Raw genomic sequence first — 19,844 nt, 5'->3', positions numbered from 1 at the left:
TTTAACATCACCTCGCTCAATTTAAAAAAGGTCCAATCAGTTCACATGTATGACTGAAGAAGATTTGCCAAGCAGTACACATTGATTTAAATGCTTTAGGGCAGATGAGCTCAACCACACTGACTTTAACAGCCATCACAGCTCAGAATGCAGGTCAACTTGTATGTCATCAGTGCTATTTATCTCGGAGCAAAATGAAGCTAATGGGATCGCTCCAATTTTAAAAATAGCTTTTATTGCAGCTTCTCTCACGACAAGCTGCTCTGATCACACAGAGGAAAACAATAATCAATGCTCAGCATTTTCAGCCTGGTGGGGGAAAAGCAGAAGGACAATTACATGTTTTTCAAAAACACGAGCAAAGAAGTTTGGTTGACGATGATTTTTCCTGGATAGAAAAAAAGAAACAAACAAAACAAGTGCAGCAGATACAAATTCCAAATGTGAAAAATATTTCAGCGACATGATGACATCATTGACATGAATCCTCCTGCTTTGTGTGTGTGATCAGTTGTGTGGCAATGGCTGCCAAAGTTCAGTCTTCACATGATGCGTAACTCCCCTCCCACATTGAGTGCCATCTTAGTCGTCATGGATGTTGAACAGTTTGGCCACTTCATTCAGATCTGCGTGTTCCTCTCCATCCTTGATAATCTACAAATAAGAGAGTTCCACATGCACATTACCGATCGGGCATTCGCGAGAAAATGGCGACGGGTAAAGACAAAGTTAATGAGCTGAGGCATATCAATTATCCTGGAAACAGGAGTTAAGTTGGGTGGCGTTAGAGGATGTGGGAGAAACCGAAGATTAATTTACTTAAAGAGGACCAATCATGCTCATTTTCAGGTGCATACTTGTATTTTGGGTTTCTACTAGAACATGTTTAAATGCTTTAATGTTCAAAAAACGCTTTATGTTTCTCATACCGGCTGTGCTGCAGCACCTCTTTTCACCCTCTGTCTGAAACGCTCTGTTTGAACTCCTGCTCCTCCCCTCCTGGAAGCCCAGTCTGCTCTGATTCGTCAGCTCGCCCACTCTGTTGTGATTGGTCCGCTCCAGTTCCGCTCTAACTAGCTTTGTTTAAGGGTGTGCCAAACTAGCCGCTAGGCAGGTATTATGCAAATGTGGTACTTGGTGACATCACCACCTTACGGAAGAAAAGGCAGGACTTCAAGCAAAGCGTTTCAAGGCTTATTGAAAGAGACGGGGACACAGGTCTTGAACTATGGGGTATGACACATGCGCATTGTAACTGGAGTTGCGGTCGTGCGTTGCTATTGGCTCAATTTCGGCGAGTGCAGACTATGCATGTGTTGTAAACCAAAAATATGATGACACGTGACATCTCCTCTATTCACCCTCACCCAGTGTTACTGTGGGGGAGAGTAACTCCCTTTGGCGTGGACTTTGGGCTTTGTAACTTTGCAGACCTTTTACATGCACAAAAACTATATAACACACTAAAAGAATGGGAAAAACCACAAAAGCATAATAGGTCCCCTTTAAAAAGGGACTGTTTGTAACTTCTTAGATGTATAAATCATTGCGGGTCGGTGTCCCATGCACGCTCGCGTGTGGCTACACTGTTCAGACAAGACTCCAACACAAACTACACGGAAGCACCAAAACCGCAAAGTTCTATCTAGTAAAGCCCGTCTGTTAAACAGTGTTGGCTGCGGTCGGAGGACGCAGGGGAGATCGTAGCTTTGGTCTCCAGGGCCGGAGTCTCTGCTGTACTCTGCCTGCCTGCTTGCCTTCACTCACACACCGCGCTTGTTCACGTCTATGTATAGCGAGCACAAAGGCGGGCAACAGGGCGACTAACTTTCGTGGACTAAACGGCCACGTGTTGCTGTTAACAAGCAATTTCTGATTCTTACAAACAGTCCCTTTAAATAAAGATTAAACATGACAATTAACTATTGTCTTTGTTGTTATTTGAAAACCGCTAATAGAAAATTGATTCGGGGCAAGTTTCTGACCAACTTGACCAACTGTGAAAAGTGAAGGCAAGTGAAGAAAAACATCAAACGTTGAACCCTGAAATCTATAATTTAAATCCTTACTACGACACAAAGCATTTTTCTTACAAAGGGAGGGACGTACCTTCCTTGCGACGGGCATCCTGTTGAACACGTTCCAGAGGATGATGCCCACCACCACTTTGTCTCTCAGGTAGAAGATGACTCCTTTTCCATACTCGTCTTTGTGCTGCACCACAGCGGGAGCAGACGTTGACGAGGCCACTGGGCTAGTTGCCGTGTCCTCTGTTTCACTTTCTGAGCGGATCCCAGTTCCTGCAATACATTTAACGGGTAAGACTAAATCTGAGCCTTGGTCCTCATATTCACTGTTGTTTTTTCTTTATAGGATTAAGATTTCATAAATACCTGACTGCTCTGTGGCAGCTTTAGGTGTATCCTTGGCAGTGGCTTTGGCAAACACTCCTACTGTTGGTAGGCTGCTGTCAACAATCCCAATCGCCTCGTAGCCTACATCAGGACCCAGGTCACTCCTGTGACAAACCATATGAGATTGGAAAGCATGTTAAGGGAACAATTTGATTCAAAGCTCTCAGAGCAAGAAGCATTCTTTCTCCACCGATTTCTTTTTCTTGTGCTATGACAATACGTTTTAGTGTACGTGGAATTGAAGAATAATTTAAAAAACTTTTTGCCCACATCCTAATGATATTGTTTTGGAGTTAAAGAGGACCTATTATGCTTATTTTCAGGTCCATACTTGTATTTTGGCTTTCTACTAGAACATGTTTACATGCTTTAATGTTCAAAAAACGGGTTTGCCAAACTAGCCGCTAGGCAGGTATTATGAAACTGTGTTACTTGGTGACATCACCACTTTACGGCCGAAAAGGCGGGACTTCAAGCAAGGCGTTATAACACACTAAAGGAAAAGGCACAAAAGCATAAGGTCCCCTTTAACCTCAGATATTAATCTATATAAATAGATTGAATGTGTGTGCATATAAATGCAGAATCTGTAGGCAACGGGACAAGATTTTGGTATCGGAAGCGAACACATTGGCCGAAATGCAATCTTGGAACCCAATGGCTATCAACTAATGACAATTTAGTTTATTAGCTTTTTTAAAATTTATTGATCTCTATTCATATGTAGATATCTGTTTACAGAAATGAGATGAGACGTCTCTCAACTCCATTATCACGTCTCAAGTTACTAATCGGACTGTAAACAATGACCGGCACACAGAAGAAGTCTTGGCCCTGATATCAGTTATCCGGATATCCACTGGTTATGCCAGAACCCCCGAAATATTAGCCGTTGCCCTTAGAGGCTAAATCAGCGTCGGACCAGTAGCCGATGGGTTCCGAGATTGGGCCAATATAGGCTGACACTGCAGCTAGACACTTTGCGCAAAGTAATGTGTCAACTATATTTTCTAGGCAAAAACTAAATCTTCTGAAAAGTTGAAAATAGTTTCCTGAAGTTTATCCTCTTTTGTGAAGTACAGCAGTTTCTACATTTTAAACTTTATCTGTCAAAACAGCTTCCATAACACTGTGAATGTTTGTGTACACAGCTCCTATTCTATACACACACAAATACACAAAACAAACAGGGTTGAGAGGGCACTTATTAGTTGTGAACGTCAGTGACGACCCCCTACCACCACCTGATGAGCTTCAAGCTGGCTGACAACTTTAAGTAATGCCGGCGATCCCGACCGACTTTACTGTCTTTCAGAGGCTGTAGCAGGCTCAGTTTTAGAGCTGAAGGTACCGGTATAATAACAACCTGAGCCTGTCAGTGGCAAGCACTTTTAGGGGACGCAAATTGGCAGTGAGGAGTTGCCCCGAGCGACTGTTTAGCGGCTGCTGTCTGCAGCATTATCCCTCAAAACTGGACTAATTTCAAAAAATAATGTCCCCATGTCACTTTCACACAAAAACATGGGAAAATAGGGTGCAGGATGAAAAATACTTAGCTTTTCCTTTAAATATGAAAAAAATAATGGATTTCATGACCTGAAAATGAACTAACGGACTGTTTTAACAGAGTTAGTAAATTTATGATGGGCTGAGTAATGCAGCCCTCTGCTGGAAACTCCTATCCTAATGTCCTCTAAAGGCAGTTTAAATATTTTAGAACTTAATGGTATTCAAGTCTTCAAAGCAATCATGCATGCACATCTGACTTCTAAAAGGATTAAATCTGAGTCATTTGTAGAATTGTACATGCTGCCCCAGCGCCCACTTATTTAAATGTATTCAATGAATGTGGACCTGTGCAATCAACAATTCAGACGGGCTCTCGCTTTCTCAAATATTTCCCCTTCAATTCCACTTCAAGCTGGTTTCACGGCTTGCAGCTACAGCTCTCATTTGCAAAAACGGTTGAATTTGTGACCCATGAAAACATTGAGTTAGCATCACTAGCAGGAAATAGGAAGTATCCCTAATACCCACCAGAACATAGACTGATGCCAGTAGGGTTTGTTGGCTCCCGTCATGTTCTCTCCTGCTAGTCTTCCGCTCACAACGGCGTGATCGTGGTGCTCCACTCGTCTGCGGCCCAGTCTGATGTCATAGAAACACGCTGCATCTCCTGCCTAAATCCAGACAGAAGGGATTGAGTATATGTGGCATGGATTAAAATTCCTAACTGTAATACAACTGTATTACATGTCTACAGAGGTGCATTGTTTCTGGACCATCACCTGAGTTTGCCTGAAGGGGACACTATGATAAAAGATATGACTGAAAGAGGTGAAAGGTATACATTTATGAAACCATGACCTACTGAGTAAACCTCAAAAATCCAGCACAGTAAATTTGTTTTTCTTCAATTTATTTACATTTTAGTACTTTTTATCAACTCATTAAAGCTACATTTGGTCACTTTGAGTAAATATGATAAAAGCTTTTATAGATTTTTAAAGATAATCTTTGAAAAAAATCATGTCCCTCTGCCTCCCTCTTGTGCTCATAATGGCATTTCCAAGTTTGTACCACACCAGAACAAAAGCAACAAATCAGAGCCAAGCTGTCTCTGGGCAGCTGGTGAACTCCGATCAAACGGTCAAACTAGGCAGCGCTGATCAAATATGAATCATTATTCTGTTACTGTAATGCCTATTTCTCACTTCAAATGTTTTCAGAAATATATTTTAGTGTACTGTTTAGCTGTAAAATCAGAAAGTTTGTGACCCGGCAGCTATGAGCCAAAACCAAGCACCACCCACCGGCTGGAGCGAACATTTTACAGCTGAACAGTACACTGAAATATGTTTCTGAAATATTAGGGGCGAGAAATGTGCATTACAGTAACAGAATCTTGATTCATATTTGATCAGCGCTGCCTAGTTTGACCGTTTGATCGGAGTTCATGAGTTTCGCGAGCAGTGATTGACAGCTGCGTCGAGACTCCGTGGCTCTGATTGGTTGTTTTCCCCCGGTCTGTGAAATCCTGCAAATACCATTATGAGCACAGAGGACAACAAGGAACATTATTTTTTCCAGATTACCTGTCTCATGCACTACTGTAGGATATAGTGACAATTTTATAAAAATAATTTATTTTTATTTATTTATTATTATATATATTTTTATAATTGTTCCAAATTACCAACTTAGCTTTAAAAAAGTTGCCATGTTTAAAGAGATAATTCTGGTGTTTTGAAGTGGCGTTGTATGAGGTACTTATCTATAGTCGGTGTACCGTCACGGGAGCAAATTAATATACTGCTGTAGATAGGGCCGTCAGCAAAATGTATTTTAGCACCTAAAAGAAAGGACCACCTAAAAAAAATCAGTTTAAGTGTACGCTATATTTAGAATATTTTCACCTTTTTATCTTGCCATCTGACAGCCAACCTTTCTGACAGGGAACTGAAAGTGAAACTTATCTATACAGTTTTTGTCTCCTGGCTTTGAAGAGAGCATAGATAAGTTTCACTTCCAGTTCAGTTCAGTTCCCAGTCGGAAAAGATTCAAAATATAGCGTACACTTAAACTGATATTGATTGTTTTTAGGAGAGCCTTTCTTTTTGGTGGCTAAAATATGTTTTGCTGCCGACCCCGTCCACAGCAGTACATTGCTTTGCACCCGTCCCGATACTCCCGTGCTGTCTATTTCTCCAAACTAGGGGCGTGTCGACTGTCATCTACTGTAGGTAATACACCGATTATGGATAAGTACCTCATACAGCCCCACTACAAAACACCCGAACTACCCCTTTAAGTTTGTCTAATTGGAAAAACAAGGGTAAGTTGTATCACTAAAGGACTGTCAACTCCATGAAAGTTAATCCACTTATCACGAGGCTCAGTTTTGAAAGGACATAAGATAGTTAAAATTGGCACATGGGGGTTTAACATAAACGGCAAAACGGCTGCTTCAACTAGTGACCAGTTTAACTAAATCAAGTATACATGCACTTTACTTTCCAAAGCCAGTCAAAATCATTCAACAAGTCATGATCCTGTTAACTGTTGTTATTGGAACACTTCAGCTACCTTATGAACATTAACTTACCACCCAAATATTGGATCTAGCTTGCAGCTCCGCATTGACCCGAAAGCCACCAAAGTCAGAGTCCACCTCCAGACCTGCTGACTTAGCCAGGTCAACATTGGGCTCCAGGCCAACAGCTGCAACAATGTGGTCGGTTTTCACCTACATGGTGAAGCACAAGTTAATCAGCAACGAATGAGTCATTTCCTGAATGGACTGGACTGGACAAAAATGTGGACCTACCAGTCGGCCATCCTTCAGTTGGATTTCTAACTTATCATCTTTGCAGACCACAGATTTCACCAAAGCTTCTTTGATGACTTTCACGCCCTCTAGAAAACCAAAGGGAGAATATTTAGTAAACCAAGAAATCAGGATATAAAAAGCTGTTTCTTAGGGTGTGCAATTAAAAATTAAAGTTCAGACATGCTAAGTGTACAAAATTGACATTAACCTGTCTTGACTTTTTCTGTTGTCCAGTTGCTCAGATACTCAGGCAACACTTTTCCCATGTTGCCCTTCTCAGGGTACATCTGTATCACCTCCAGGTCACTATCAGTTGCTGGGGAAAAAAATGACAAAGAGGCTGAGTGATCCAATAACAGACAACAAATTAATTCTGTTAATCGTCAGTATTATTATCTATTTTCTGTCATCTTGTCCAGCAGTCTTACATCTCCTGCCGAGGGCACAGGCCAGCTCGCTGCCCAAGAAGCCGCCTCCAATGATTGTGATGGACTTGATGCTTCTGGAGACCTTATCCAATGCTTTGAAGTCCTCAATCTGTGAAGGAGATTTATCTATATTTATATCAAATTTACTCTTTTTTTTGGTAGTGATATGTCACAATGTTTCTCTAAACACATTAAAATGGCCTATGAAGGGACTGTAATGAATGAATGATAAGAAACAGTGGATCAATAAAAGTAAACGTTGCACACACTGCTGCCTGCTTAACCCTCTGAACTGACAGACTTTACTGTTTTTCAGAGGTTGTAGCAGGCTCAGTTTTAGATGAAAAAAAACCTAAGGAATCCATTGGTACCAACCATGTCATGCTAGCTTGTCGTGAAGGAAGCTAAATAACGCTCTAAAGTTAGGCTACATTTTGGCGAGGAAACACTGGCATGGCCATTTGCAGAGGGGTCCCTTGACCTCTGACAATCAAGATATGTGAATGAAATTGGGTTCTATGGGTACCCACTAGTCTCCCCTTTACAGACATGCCCACTTTATGATAATCACCGCCGTTTGGGGAAAAAAACATGCAGTTTTTTGCATGCGGTTATTTTCGCCTATTCTAAAAATGGTGTGTTTGAGTATTTCTGCATACTGGGTTCCACTAAAAGTCTTGGAATTGGGTATCACTGTAAAGCTGAGACTTTTGTAGATCCAGTGAGCCCAATTGTATTCATGTGTGATGATGTTAGTCCCCATAGTAGCAATTTCATATAGTGAGACCTTTTTTTGAAACTTGACCTCACTCTATAAAATGACCTGTGGTGACCTCTAAGATAATCACAGCCTCATGAAACTTTACAACCACAAACCAGAGACCTAGAGCATTCAGAGGATGGATGGCTTTCCTTGGTAGATTGACAATAAGGTGGTTTCTGAGCAGTTTCCAGAATTGGAGTGATCGCCATCCAATGCAATTCGAAAAATCTCCAAATGTCAAAAGTGCTCGCCATCCACTCACCAACCAAATGTGGTATTTTGGAGGGATTATTGATCATTTTTATCAATTCTCGAGTGGTAAAAAATGGTTAAATTTAGCACCAAATCTGTGTAACAAATGGTATCAACCCAAAAATTGCTGCAACAATTTATGAGACATAATAGGGCATGGGGATGACTATCATATACTTCAATCATAATGTTCTAAGCTCGCATACACTTTCACGATCCACAATTAATTAATTCATATTTTTTTTTACAGATTCATGACTAGAACAACTTGACTCACAGTGCTGAGCTGCATCTCAAATTAATCTTCAGGTTCACAGCTTTCAGATGATGTACACCACTTCTAGTCAGTTAAGTCAAGTCAATTTTACTTGTATAGCCCAAAATCCCAAATTTGCCAGAGGGGAGCTTTACAATCTGTAGAGGATACGACACCCTCTGTCCTTTACAGTATGACCCTCTCATCGGATAAGGAAAACCTACCGTTTATGATTTTAGACTGAAGATATACTTTGTATCATTTTCTAGACAAAACTAAGTATTTTGCTGATTGACCTATTCAAGAGTGGTGGGAGAGTATTTCCTGTTATCTTACACTTCCAAACAACTTCAAAAATATTGCCATCTAAATATTTCCTTTACTCCCGCAGCCAAACTGTGTCACTGTTTCAGCCAAAGATTCCAAAACTGAAACAAAGCTATCGCCCTCTTGTGGTTAAACACTGACCTTGCGGAACAACGTTGTCCTCTTCATCACCTCCTCTCCTGCTCTTTCAATGACCTGCAGATTTCTTGGCACACCACCTGAAAGTGAACAGTTCAAATTAGCTTCCAGCAGGTTTAAACCTCACATGGTAATGCATGCATTTGAAAGAGGCTTACCTGTAGCAATCAAACACTTGTCGTATGAAATCTCAGTATCATCGTCCAGTTTTATTTTGTTTCCTCTCACATCCATGTGAACCACCTAAAATGGATTAAATCATGTGAAGAAGTACATTTACATCTGCCAATGAAATTCCTCACTTCTGGTATATGAATACTACTATCATGTACTGTGTATGATTATGACATCAGCACACTGTAGTGTCTGACTGTTAAGGGAAAAACAAATACAAACCAACCTTTTTGCCGGTGAGAATTGCCACTCCACCATTTTCTGCACCATCCAATTCTTCCGCATTAATGTAGAATGATGGTGGCTGGAAGTAGATACTGGCAAATAAACACAAAAAAGGTATTAAAATATTTGAATTTTCTTCTTATATGATTTTTTTTTTTGCCACTAATCAGGCAGCAAGTCGCACAAACCAGCAAAAAGTAACAGTATTAATTTTAATTGTTGTTATGACAACACCAAGTTGCAAAAACACTGTGCTGAACTGCTATTTCCTGGGGAAAATAAATCCTTAGTAGCGTAGGAAATGGTGCAAGTTTTGTTTGACACCAACAACGGTCTATTGTGAATACTGAAAAAATGGGAAGTCAGTAAACAGAGTTTAGTGCTGATAGTTAACATGAACAGTGATGTTAACCTGAATAGAAAAAGTGCCACCAACAGAAACTGTTGTCACAGGACATTACGGTCTGTGATGACCACTTATCCCAGCAGAGAGACAAATGTTGAGGCAGACAGATTGTAAGAAAAGACAGAGTCAAGGCAAAACAGAAAGAATTCAAGAAAACAAAATTGAATAAACCAAAAGCACAATACAAAAAACTTGAACAAACCTCCTTTCCTTTCCATTCCACTGTTTGAAACGCAGTGTTTCCGTCACACTGGGGTCATCAGAGAACCACAGTTCCTTAGAAAGAGGCGGTCTCATGTATGGAGGGTCTGGCTCATCAGTCACAATCAATACCTGGTAGGCAGATACAGTACATGAGGAAAAACACCCAAACGTAACTGAGAAACTCAGGTACAACAAGGTGAATGATGGACTGAATGCTGACCTTGGCACCGGGGTCTCTGGCTCGAATGGACCGGGCAGCGGCGAAAGAGGCGGTTCCTCCACCAATCAGGAGGTAAGGGGTGTGTGAGGGGAGCTTGAGAGAGGCAGGTGCTGAGTCTCCTGGAGTTGGCATGAGAGAGCGACAGCAAGCACGAGAGAGCAAGAGAGAGAAAAAGGCAAAAAGCAAGAGAGAGAGACACAGTCAGTGCATGATCTTGGATGCTCAGAAGCACCCATGAATTACACAAATACAGTACACCTGAAAGGAGTAAATGGGAAAGAAATTAAATTTGTCATGTGAGTGAGATTAACCGTTATCACTACAAAAACCAAAACAATGTGAAAAAAAAACATAAAAAGTCGGGGAGAAAAGCTGTAATGAGGAAAAATGTTAAAAAAATAAATAGAAGAAAAAGGTGTTTGAAATTAACATTAACAAAATGGGAAAAGGTATCGGTGTGCCCGCTTCCCCGCTCCAACCGAGGCTGGACTATGGTCTTACCACTCTCTGCCACAACTTCTGGTTGAGGCTCGGTTGGCTCTGCTGCGGGGCTTTCTGCTGCTGCTGCTGTAGGTTCTGTTAGTATAACCGGAGCATCAACCAGTTAAGACAAAATAAACCCTTCCTATGTGGTAAATGTACATCACTGGTTCCACTGACTGAGTGCTTACCACTCTCCTCAACAGGTGCAGGGGGTGGCTCTGTAAGCTCAGCTGGGGACGGCTCAGAGGGGGGTGATGGTTCTGGTAGTATAGTGGCAATTTAAGATACATAATTAGAACCTCTGATGTGCACTACACATAATATCTGAAATATATCTTTAGCTGAGCTGTAGTAAGCTTCTACTAAACACAGACTCAGGTCAGATGGTGTAAATGGCACCTGAATATATTTCCAATAGAATGAGTAAATTAATTACATCAGAGTATCCTTTCTTCTCAAATCTTACCCTCCTCAACTACAGGTGCAGCAGCTGGTTCTGCTGCCTCTTCTGGAAATGCTTCTACCACTGGCTCTTCTGCTGTTGGGGCAACCCATAGTATAGGTTAAGATTAAATTCTTTAAGAGATTATTCGATTGGAAGACCATCAAGATCCATGCATTTCCTCAGCTTTACCCTGGGAACATCTGCAGAGCATGCACTTTAACACAATAACAAGTGGAAGCTGCCCAATTTGTGGTTAACTTCCACATGCCCCTCAGCAACTTTTTTTTTTTTTTTTTTTAAATTTGGTCCGCTTTAATTTGTGCACTGTGAAACCGAACCAGACTAAATAGAAAAAAGAACCGAATCAATTTCACTCTGGTTCGGATTAACCAAACGGACTATGGCTTGTGAAAGCGCCATTGGACACAGCATGAAAGACATTTGGAAGGAAATAATAAAATCCACTTCAAAGGGCAGCTTCCAATTATGAACAATACCCTGACATTAACAGGGAATACACTTTTGATACTATCCCAGGACAAAGTTTCAAAAGTTTGACACATTTACAGAAACTGTCAGGTTCCATTTTATATCACAAATATAACAAAGCACACCAGGAGCCAAGATATTTGTAGGAAATACTGACAACTCCAACAACTGCGTCCAACAAAAACAGAAATATTTACAGTTCAGAATGGAGGTGAGTATGAGTGCAAAGTTGTACAGAAACAGAAATCTTTTTCACTTGAGTGAGATTAACCTTTATCATTACAAGAACCCAAACAATGTGAAAAAAAGACAAACAGGTAGGGTGAAAAGCTGTTATGAGAGAACAATGTGAAAAATATAAATAGGAGAAAAGGTGTTTGAAATTAAAGTTAATAAAATGGGAAAAAGGATCGATGTGCCCGCTTCCCCGCTCCAACCGAGGTAGGACTATGGTCTTACCACTCTCTGCCACAACTTCCGGTTGAGGCTCGGTTGGCTCTGCTGCGGGACTTTCTGCTGCTGCTGCTGCTGTAGGTTCTGTTAGTATAACCGGAGCATCAACCAGTTAAGACAAAATAAACCCTTCAGATGTGGTAAATGTACATCACTGGTTCCACTGACTGAGTGCTTACCACTCTCCTCAACTGGTGCAGGGGGTGGCTCTGTAAGCTCAGCAGGGGACGGCTCAGAGGGGGGTGATGGTTCTGGTAGTATAGTGGCAATTTAAGTTACATAACCTCTGATGTGCACTACAGATAATGTGAAATACATCTTTAACTGAGCTGTAGTATGCTTCTACTAGACACAGACTCAGGTCAGGAGAAAATGGCACCTGAATGTAATTCCAATAGAAGTAAATTATGAGTAAATTAATTAGATCAGAGTATCCTTTCTTCTCAAATCTTACCCTCCTCAACTACATGTGCAGCAGGTAGTTCTGCTGCCTCTTCTGGGGCTGCTTCTACCACTGGTTCATCTGCTGTTGAGGCAATCCATACTATGGGTTAAGATTAAATTCTTTACAAAATTATTCAAGGGGAAGACCATCAGGATCCATGCATTTCCTCAGCTTTACCCTGGGAACATTCTGCAGAGCATGCACATTAACACAATAACAAGTGGAAGCTGCCCAATTTGTGGTTTATCTTCTACAGAAACGTGCATACTGTATACCATCAAGGAGCTGAGTTTGGGGTTGTAAACTTTGTATGTGTTGATAACAGTGTCATTGCTATTTTTTAAATCAAGCATGTCGAACCACCCTGATGTTTACAAGTACCAGGGACCTTTTGGTTCCTTCCTTCCTGTTTAACTTAGAAACTGCTGTGAAAACCTTTTGCATCTTAGACACAGCATGAAAGAAGTTTGGAGGTAAGAAATATAATCCACTTCAAAGGGCAGCTTCCAATTATTGACAATACTATCACATTAATAGTGGAAAAAGAAAATTGAGTACTATCCCAGGACAAAGTGTGACACATTCACAGAAACCATCAGAGAGGAGGGGTTCCTTTTGATATCACAAATATAACAAAGCACACCAGGGGCCGAGATATTTGTAGAAAATACTGACAACTCCAACGATTGTGTCCCACAAAAACAAAAGTATTTACAGTTCAAAGTGGAGGTGAGTATGTGAGTGTCCAAAAGTGAACTGAAACTGTAAAAGGGTTAATTTACAAGGTTAGAGGACGCAAAGTAAATGATACCCAACAGAACATACTGAGCAGGGCACAGGCATCACTAAATACAAGAACATGAATAACAAATTAACACATTCAACCTGAGGGCAAAGTCACAGATCATGCAGTAAACTTCTCAGCTTCTGGATTCGGACAATACGCACACAGACGAGACAATACAAACATCCAGAGGGCCTTGTGTATAAAACATGTCATCACCATTAAATTGTATCTTGGACACATTACTAATGTGGGACAATTATGTGCAGGGTATAAAGAGACTTTTTATATTTTATATTTTATCCAAACCTTATGCATATGCTATGTGAGATCAAAAAATAACATTCTGTAAAATATTTTTGCTAAATTTTGAGAACTGCATATTATTTTGCCACTCCGTATTTTGTCATCATCGCACCCTAAAAAAATGTCCCAGGCTGGAAGCCATTTTTAGGGTTTAATATCTTCAGACATATAACTCCTAGAGCCATGAACTTTGGTAGAGGCACAGGCAAAATGGTGTACACAAGCAGATGGCCCTTGAAAAGGCAGTCCCCTGAAGTATCTACATATGGACGTTATCTATTTCCTAAAAAAATTAAAAAAAATAAAAATCACACCATAATCATTTTAATATGTTTTTCAATGAATATAAGAATAATGATGTAAATATTATTCCTTTTAATTTCGCAAATCAAATATCAGTAAAAATAATCGCAATTGGATCATTTTTCAAAATCATTTAGCCCAAATCCGAGGTATGGCAAGTATGGCAAGCCATTGTGAGATGCCAAAATGGCAATGTTGACTAATTCCTAGGACCATGAACATTTGTGTGAAAAGGGGACTATATGTAGACATTTTGTGTGTAAAGTTACAAGTTTCTTCCATGTTGTCTTCATGTTTGAACAAGATATGAGGCTTATTATGCCCAATCGGCTACCCATGCTGGGAAACTGGGACCTCTCTGGTACATCTGATTATTACTCAGTTCTGTTTTAATCTCTTATTTTCACAAAAAAACCTTCTAGGGGCAGGTGTTGCAAATTAGCATCCACTGTAAGCACTATGATACTAAATTGTCTATGTACATTGTATCTGTCCCGATCAAATTAAAAAAAAAAGGTGTGATTGATTAGGGTTGTTCTCCAGGAGCAGGCCTGGAGACGCCTGATTAAGATTATGTCACTAGATATACAAGTGAGATCCATTAGATGATATCTGTTGGGTGCCAAATGTACATGTTCTGTCCACCATCCCAGCTCCGCCTACCATCGGGAGGAAACTATACAATCTGGATAGGAAGACCACCAGAGAGACATTGAAGTGGCTTTTGAGTGCTACCTTTCTGCAAATAACTGTATGTCAAATCAATTGAGGACTAATCACCTTCTGCATCATTGTTTTCCTTTGTTACTTGTAATACTGGAATTAATCTCCACCTCACTTGCCATATTATTACAGCACTATGATGTGTATAATTAAACATTAAGTGTATTGTGAGTTATTTTAGTTTCTGTCTTCATCGCTAAATACAGGACTATGCATGGGTAGTCTGTTATGCATAATAAGACTCAAATCTTGTGAAATTAAAAAAAATTAAAAATAAAATAGCATATACATAAGGTTTGAACAAAATCTGAAATGTAAACAAAAACTCTATCTGATTTGACACAGAATGACACATGTGTTATACAGCCTTTTTTTTTTTTGCACTAACCTGAGTTTACCAGTAGGTGTCACCATTTCTGACTCAGTTCTCTTTAGTATAGTGTAGTATAGTATAGTATGTCTACAAAGTGTAACAGAAAAAGTGTGATAATACACACAATTCCATACCTAGTACGCTTTTCCTATTACTTTTTGGTTCAAACACACGGTTTATACAGGGAGCACATGTTATTCATGCAAGTAGAGGTATAGAAAAGTATGCAAACAACCTGGGGGTGGTTCAGTTGTTTCAATGGGGGCCACTATTTCAGCATCAGGGGCCAGAGGGGCTGACTCTTCAGGTGAAGGTGCTGCTTCAGGTTCTGGTGACGGTGCTGCTTCAAGTTCTGGCTCAGGGACGGCTGACAGAGAAATGAACAGCATTATCAAACATCTTTAACATTTTAGCAGGTCCAAAATTAATGTTTTGTTTATCTCTGTGGAAGATATGTTGACATGTTATGAAATGACAATAAAAATCCCATGATCCTGATACGATAGACATTTTCATATCATTCTGACGATATGTATCATCATATTGCCCAGCCCTACTTAGACTGATATTCAACCTAATTTCAACCTAACACTCTTTTTTTGTGTTATGTGACATTCAGAGGGTTTATTAATCATAAAAAGAAACAGGGTTTAAAGTAAGACATTAAACCCAATCCACCACCAATTTAAATTCTGTTTGTTTTGTAGTCTCAAACTCTGCTGTGTACATTGCAATAAAGAGGAAACTAAACCGTGCCCTGCAGAGTCAGCCGATTCCAAGCCTACTCTTACCAAATAACCTTTAACTATGATTATTAAAAAACAAAAACCTTTCAGTCAAAAGAGTGACACAGCAAATACTGTAGAGGCCTTGTTGTAGGCAGGCAAGATGTTTGTAGTAGCTTATGCACAAGCTCTTTGCTCGCTGTAGTGACTATATCATGGTTAAGTTTTCCTTAATAACTTATTAACAGAGTTGGAGTTTGATCTATAAATGTTAAGATAAATATCTACTAAGAAGTGAGAGAGAAATCACTCACCCTCTGTCTCAGTGGCTTCCACAGCTGAAGCAAAAACAAAATAAACAAAACATGAACAAAAAAGGGTCAAAGTGGAATGCTGCAGGTCTCATAGGAATATATCTAGACTTGTATTTGGAATTAAGTAAACAGTCCCAAGTTTTATTGTCACTAAAATCAGTTGATAAAAAAATGCTCACCAGGAGGCTCTGACTGGATGTATGTGGCTGGTTCTTGTGTGACATTTTTAAATGGTCTGGATGAAATTTCCTCAATACGGTCCTCGTATCTTTGGCCGTCCCCCTTGATAGTTCGGTATGTCTGTGAAAACAGAAAAGTTTTCAGCCATGAATGTTGGCGAACTGACTGCAACTGACATGATTTTCAATCAATGCATGCTGTGTATGTTATGACAGACTAACTCACATATACTCCACCACCAACGCAGGCTGCTCCAACCAGAAGGAAGTAGAGCTGGTTTTCCCTACCTCCCCCTGCAGGCCCGGTGGACATGTGAGCCGCAGGTACGGAAGCTGGTAATCTGCCATTGTTTAACCCTGAAAACAATTTGACAAATAATGAAAAGTTTGATTGGTCAAAACTGCAACAATTTCAGTCTAACAACTTTTGACGGTGCTCACAAAAGTGATCCAAACAGAGGTCAAATCGTAATTGCAGTAGATTTCCAAGCCATGTATTATACACACATGACTAATTCACTGAACTTGGACTTAGAATATAGATTAAATGTGATTAACAATGCATATCTTTTTCCTGTATGGTGGAGTATGGTAAAACACTAAAACTGGTGCATTCATCTTGTTTTTGTTGATGTTGATCAGGCTTAGTTGCAGATAGTGTTGTCAAAAGTATCGATACATATCGATACTGAATATTTGAAACGGTTTAAATTCTCATTTTCCACAGTATCGATACACGGGTACCAGCTGCGCTTTCTGCTCCCTCTTCTCTCCAACAGCAAGTTGACACACACATACTGCTATTTATCTTTTAATAGAAATCTAAAATCATATGCCCTCAATGTTGTGTCAAATTTTCACCGTGGTATCGAAAATGGTATTGAATATCAATATTTTTCAAGGTATTGTATTGAAGTTAGAAATTCCAGTATTGTGTCAACACTAGTTGCAGCTATCTAACTGACAATGCCACTTATTCACATGAAATATTCATTGTTCTGTCAATTACATCTCACTTTGCTATTTGGCCCGACACCAACAACAATGAGGCAAGACCAGCATGACACTACATTTTCTGTTCTACAGTTTATACAGCAGGTGAAAACAATAACACTGCCATGAAAGCGGCTGCCTGGCTAAGAATCCAGAATCCATCCAACCATGTTAGCCTGTTGGAAATGTGAAATATACAGACATGTGACTGTTGAAGAAGAATGTATTATATAATACAATTTCTAAAAGTTAAAATTATTTGTGCAAATGTGCTGCTTGTTGTACAGTATATTCACATGCTGACAATGAAAACATGTCTTACTACAAGAGCTTCAATGTATACTGATCTGCAATGTACTAATCCATTTCTGACTACATGTCAGCATGAGCTTGAACTTGACATTCCCCAAAATGAAGGGACTGGCACACTTTGTACGCTCAAGAATACTTGTGCTTGTTAATTAGGTTAAAGCTGCAGTGGGTAGAAATGGAGCAAATATGATTTAAAAAAGTTATTTTTATAAGACGGTCACTATATCCTGAGAGTAGTGCATGAGACAGGTAATCTGAAAAAAAATCATGTGTCTCTGTGTCCTCCGGTGCTCCTAATGGCATCGGCAAGATTTCACAGACTGGAGGAAAACAACCTGCCGTTCAGCTGCCGTCTGTCAATCACTCGCAAATTCCGATCAAACGGTCAAACTAGGCAGCGCTGATCAAATATGATTCAATATTCTGTTACTGTAATGACTATTTTTCGCCTCAAATGTTTTCAAAAACATTTTGTTTAGCTGTAAAATGAGTTTGTGACACGACAGCCATGTTGAGTTTTGTTGAGGAAATACCAAGCACCGCCAACCAGCAGGAGCAGGGCTAGATTTTTTTTAAAAGACTGAAAACAGAGCCATGAGGAGGTGCAGAAGTCTAGTTTTCTCTCAGAACATTTGAATTACAATATGCTGAAAGGTTATTAAGGATTTTTTGCACAATGATACCAACACATTTCTGCCTACTAAAGCTTTAATTGGAAAGAAAGCACACACGCGCACAGAATTAAGAGTTGAGTTTTGAGGCTTGAAATCTCATTATGGTCTAACTCTCTCATTAACTACTTTCCTCTAATAACTCCCCCACTGCTTCCTTTCTTCATCATTGTACATTCAACCAACCTATTGGAATACTGAGCAGAAGGACACCTATGTAAGCATGGTCAACTCTAACAGTAGGGTTACACACTATGATGTAACACCTGGAATAAACATACTGCAACCCAGTATCAGTGTGAACATGTGTGACAGTTTATGTTTCATTCATTCGCGTTGCTTTGTGGCAATAAGCTTCATGCGAGAGCTCCAACCAGTGGCGTGCAGTATGGTTGAAGCTAACGATAACATAGTTATGAAATATGTCATTGACTTCTACATGTTGCCATATGCTTATTTGCTCAGATAACGTTAGCTTTGTCACAGACAAACGAAGGTCAATATACAGAAGCTAAGCTACCAAAAGATATTGCATCATTGCAATCTCATGCTGATTTAGCTAATTTACAAACAATGAGTTTGCATTGAGGCGAGCTAACAAGGAGACGCTTACAGTTCCTGCACCTACAGTTAGTTCACGTTACCTAACTTACCTGCTCTTCTCACATTCTGCCGGCACACAGTTGAGGAGGCTCTAGCAAGTGGTGCAAGCTTGTTCCATACAGTTCTACATTTCAGCATTGTGACTGAGCTCCGCTGGAAAGGCTTCCAGATTAGTAGCCGACCTGTCGGACACGAACACTAACTAGTTAACGTTAATTAAGTCAAGGAGCCAGCACACACTGAGAACTAGCAGCACCGCGCTACACTCCAAGGCCACAGACAGGTCATACGTTTCAGGGGAGTCATGGGTAATCGTAAAGACTCTTTGACCACGTAAGATAGTTCACCACCCACTACGAAGTAGGATAACGGCTTTGGAATAAAGATGGCGTCGCCGGTGATATCAGTGGCAGTGTTGAACATGATTTTCGTGAAGTCTTAAACGACTTGACATTGTTTTTGTTGTTATTTGTGTGGTATAATGCATCATAGTACTTCTAATCCTATAGTCAACGGCTACATTGTTAAAGTTGATGTTGTTTTCAGATTTAAACTCTGTATTAAATGCTGTCACACCGCAGCTGTTTCATGCTCTTTCCTTCAAGACTCTTTGGATCGCGTACAAGGCGTATTGAAGGAGGCTGGGACAGGTGTCATATCTGCGGGGGTATAACACATGCGCAGTAGAATCTAGTCTGCCCTCGCCGAAATTGAGCCAATCGCAAATCACGACCTCAGTTTGAGTTACACTGCGCATGTGTTGTACCCTATACCCAAAACCCGTGTCCTAACTTCTTCCATAGGCCTTGTGCGTAATCCGGGTTCTTCTTCTTGACATTTCTACAGATACATGCAGCCACAGTGTACTGCTGCCCTCCACAGTTCATTAACATACAGCAAGTTTAAGAAAAGTTTTACAGTTAGTTTTTTTTAACTGAAAAGAAACAGAAATAGAGGTGGCAGGTATCAGGGAAGATATAGTAATAAAATGAGGTTGTATAAATACATGGTTCATGTAAAGCCATAGAAATAAAATAAAATAAGATATATTCTATTTATATGTGTAAAACAAATGACAACACAATAATAATAACAATGATAAGGAT

The 19,844-nt window shown here is 40.0% G+C and overlaps 1 protein-coding gene across 21 annotated transcripts; it reads right to left on the bottom strand.

The window, feature by feature from the left end:
* Window positions 1–215: 215 nt before the first annotated feature.
* Window positions 216–19,062, bottom strand: aifm1 (apoptosis inducing factor mitochondrion associated 1). 21 transcript variants are annotated; one of them, XM_074612096.1, is made up of 24 exons: window positions 18,789–19,060; window positions 16,386–16,516; window positions 16,160–16,280; window positions 15,981–16,004; window positions 15,177–15,308; window positions 12,462–12,533; window positions 12,187–12,258; window positions 12,014–12,091; window positions 11,087–11,158; window positions 10,809–10,880; window positions 10,639–10,713; window positions 10,138–10,256; window positions 9,916–10,046; window positions 9,309–9,399; window positions 9,067–9,151; window positions 8,912–8,988; window positions 7,173–7,281; window positions 6,953–7,060; window positions 6,742–6,830; window positions 6,520–6,660; window positions 4,452–4,594; window positions 2,394–2,518; window positions 2,110–2,300; window positions 216–654 (listed from the first exon to the last, which is right to left on the bottom strand). In XM_074612096.1, exons 1-24 carry the CDS (start codon window positions 18,874–18,876, stop codon window positions 583–585), a joined length of 2,418 nt encoding a protein of 805 aa, XP_074468197.1. In that variant the 5' UTR covers window positions 18,877–19,060; the 3' UTR covers window positions 216–582. The 21 variants fall into 21 exon arrangements, with proteins under 21 accessions (XP_074468197.1, XP_074468198.1, XP_074468199.1 ...); XM_074612097.1 differs by having other exon boundaries at window positions 12,190–12,258; XM_074612098.1 differs by lacking the exon at window positions 15,981–16,004 and having other exon boundaries at window positions 18,789–19,062.
* Between the last annotated feature and the right edge of the window lie 782 nt (window positions 19,063–19,844).

The sequence above is a fragment of the Sebastes fasciatus genome, chromosome 16 (genome assembly GCF_043250625.1).
Source record: "Sebastes fasciatus isolate fSebFas1 chromosome 16, fSebFas1.pri, whole genome shotgun sequence".
Lineage (NCBI taxonomy): Eukaryota > Metazoa > Chordata > Actinopteri > Perciformes > Sebastidae > Sebastes > Sebastes fasciatus.
The sequence above is the reverse complement of the archived record's forward strand: the minus strand, read 5'-3'. Positions and strand labels throughout refer to the sequence as shown.

Excerpts from the sequence above, each read along its gene's own strand:
- aifm1 (XM_074612096.1), bottom strand. The coding sequence starts at position 18,876 with ATGCTGAAATGTAGAACTGTATGGAACAAGCTTGCACCACTTGCTAGA. Across the intron at positions 12,259-12,461 it reads TGCACATGTAGTTGAGGAGG|AACCATCACCCCCCTCTGAG; the intron begins GTAAGATTTGAG and ends CTATACTACCAG. Across the intron at positions 10,047-10,137 it reads CCAGAGACCCCGGTGCCAAG|GTATTGATTGTGACTGATGA; the intron begins GTCAGCATTCAG and ends TCTGCCTACCAG.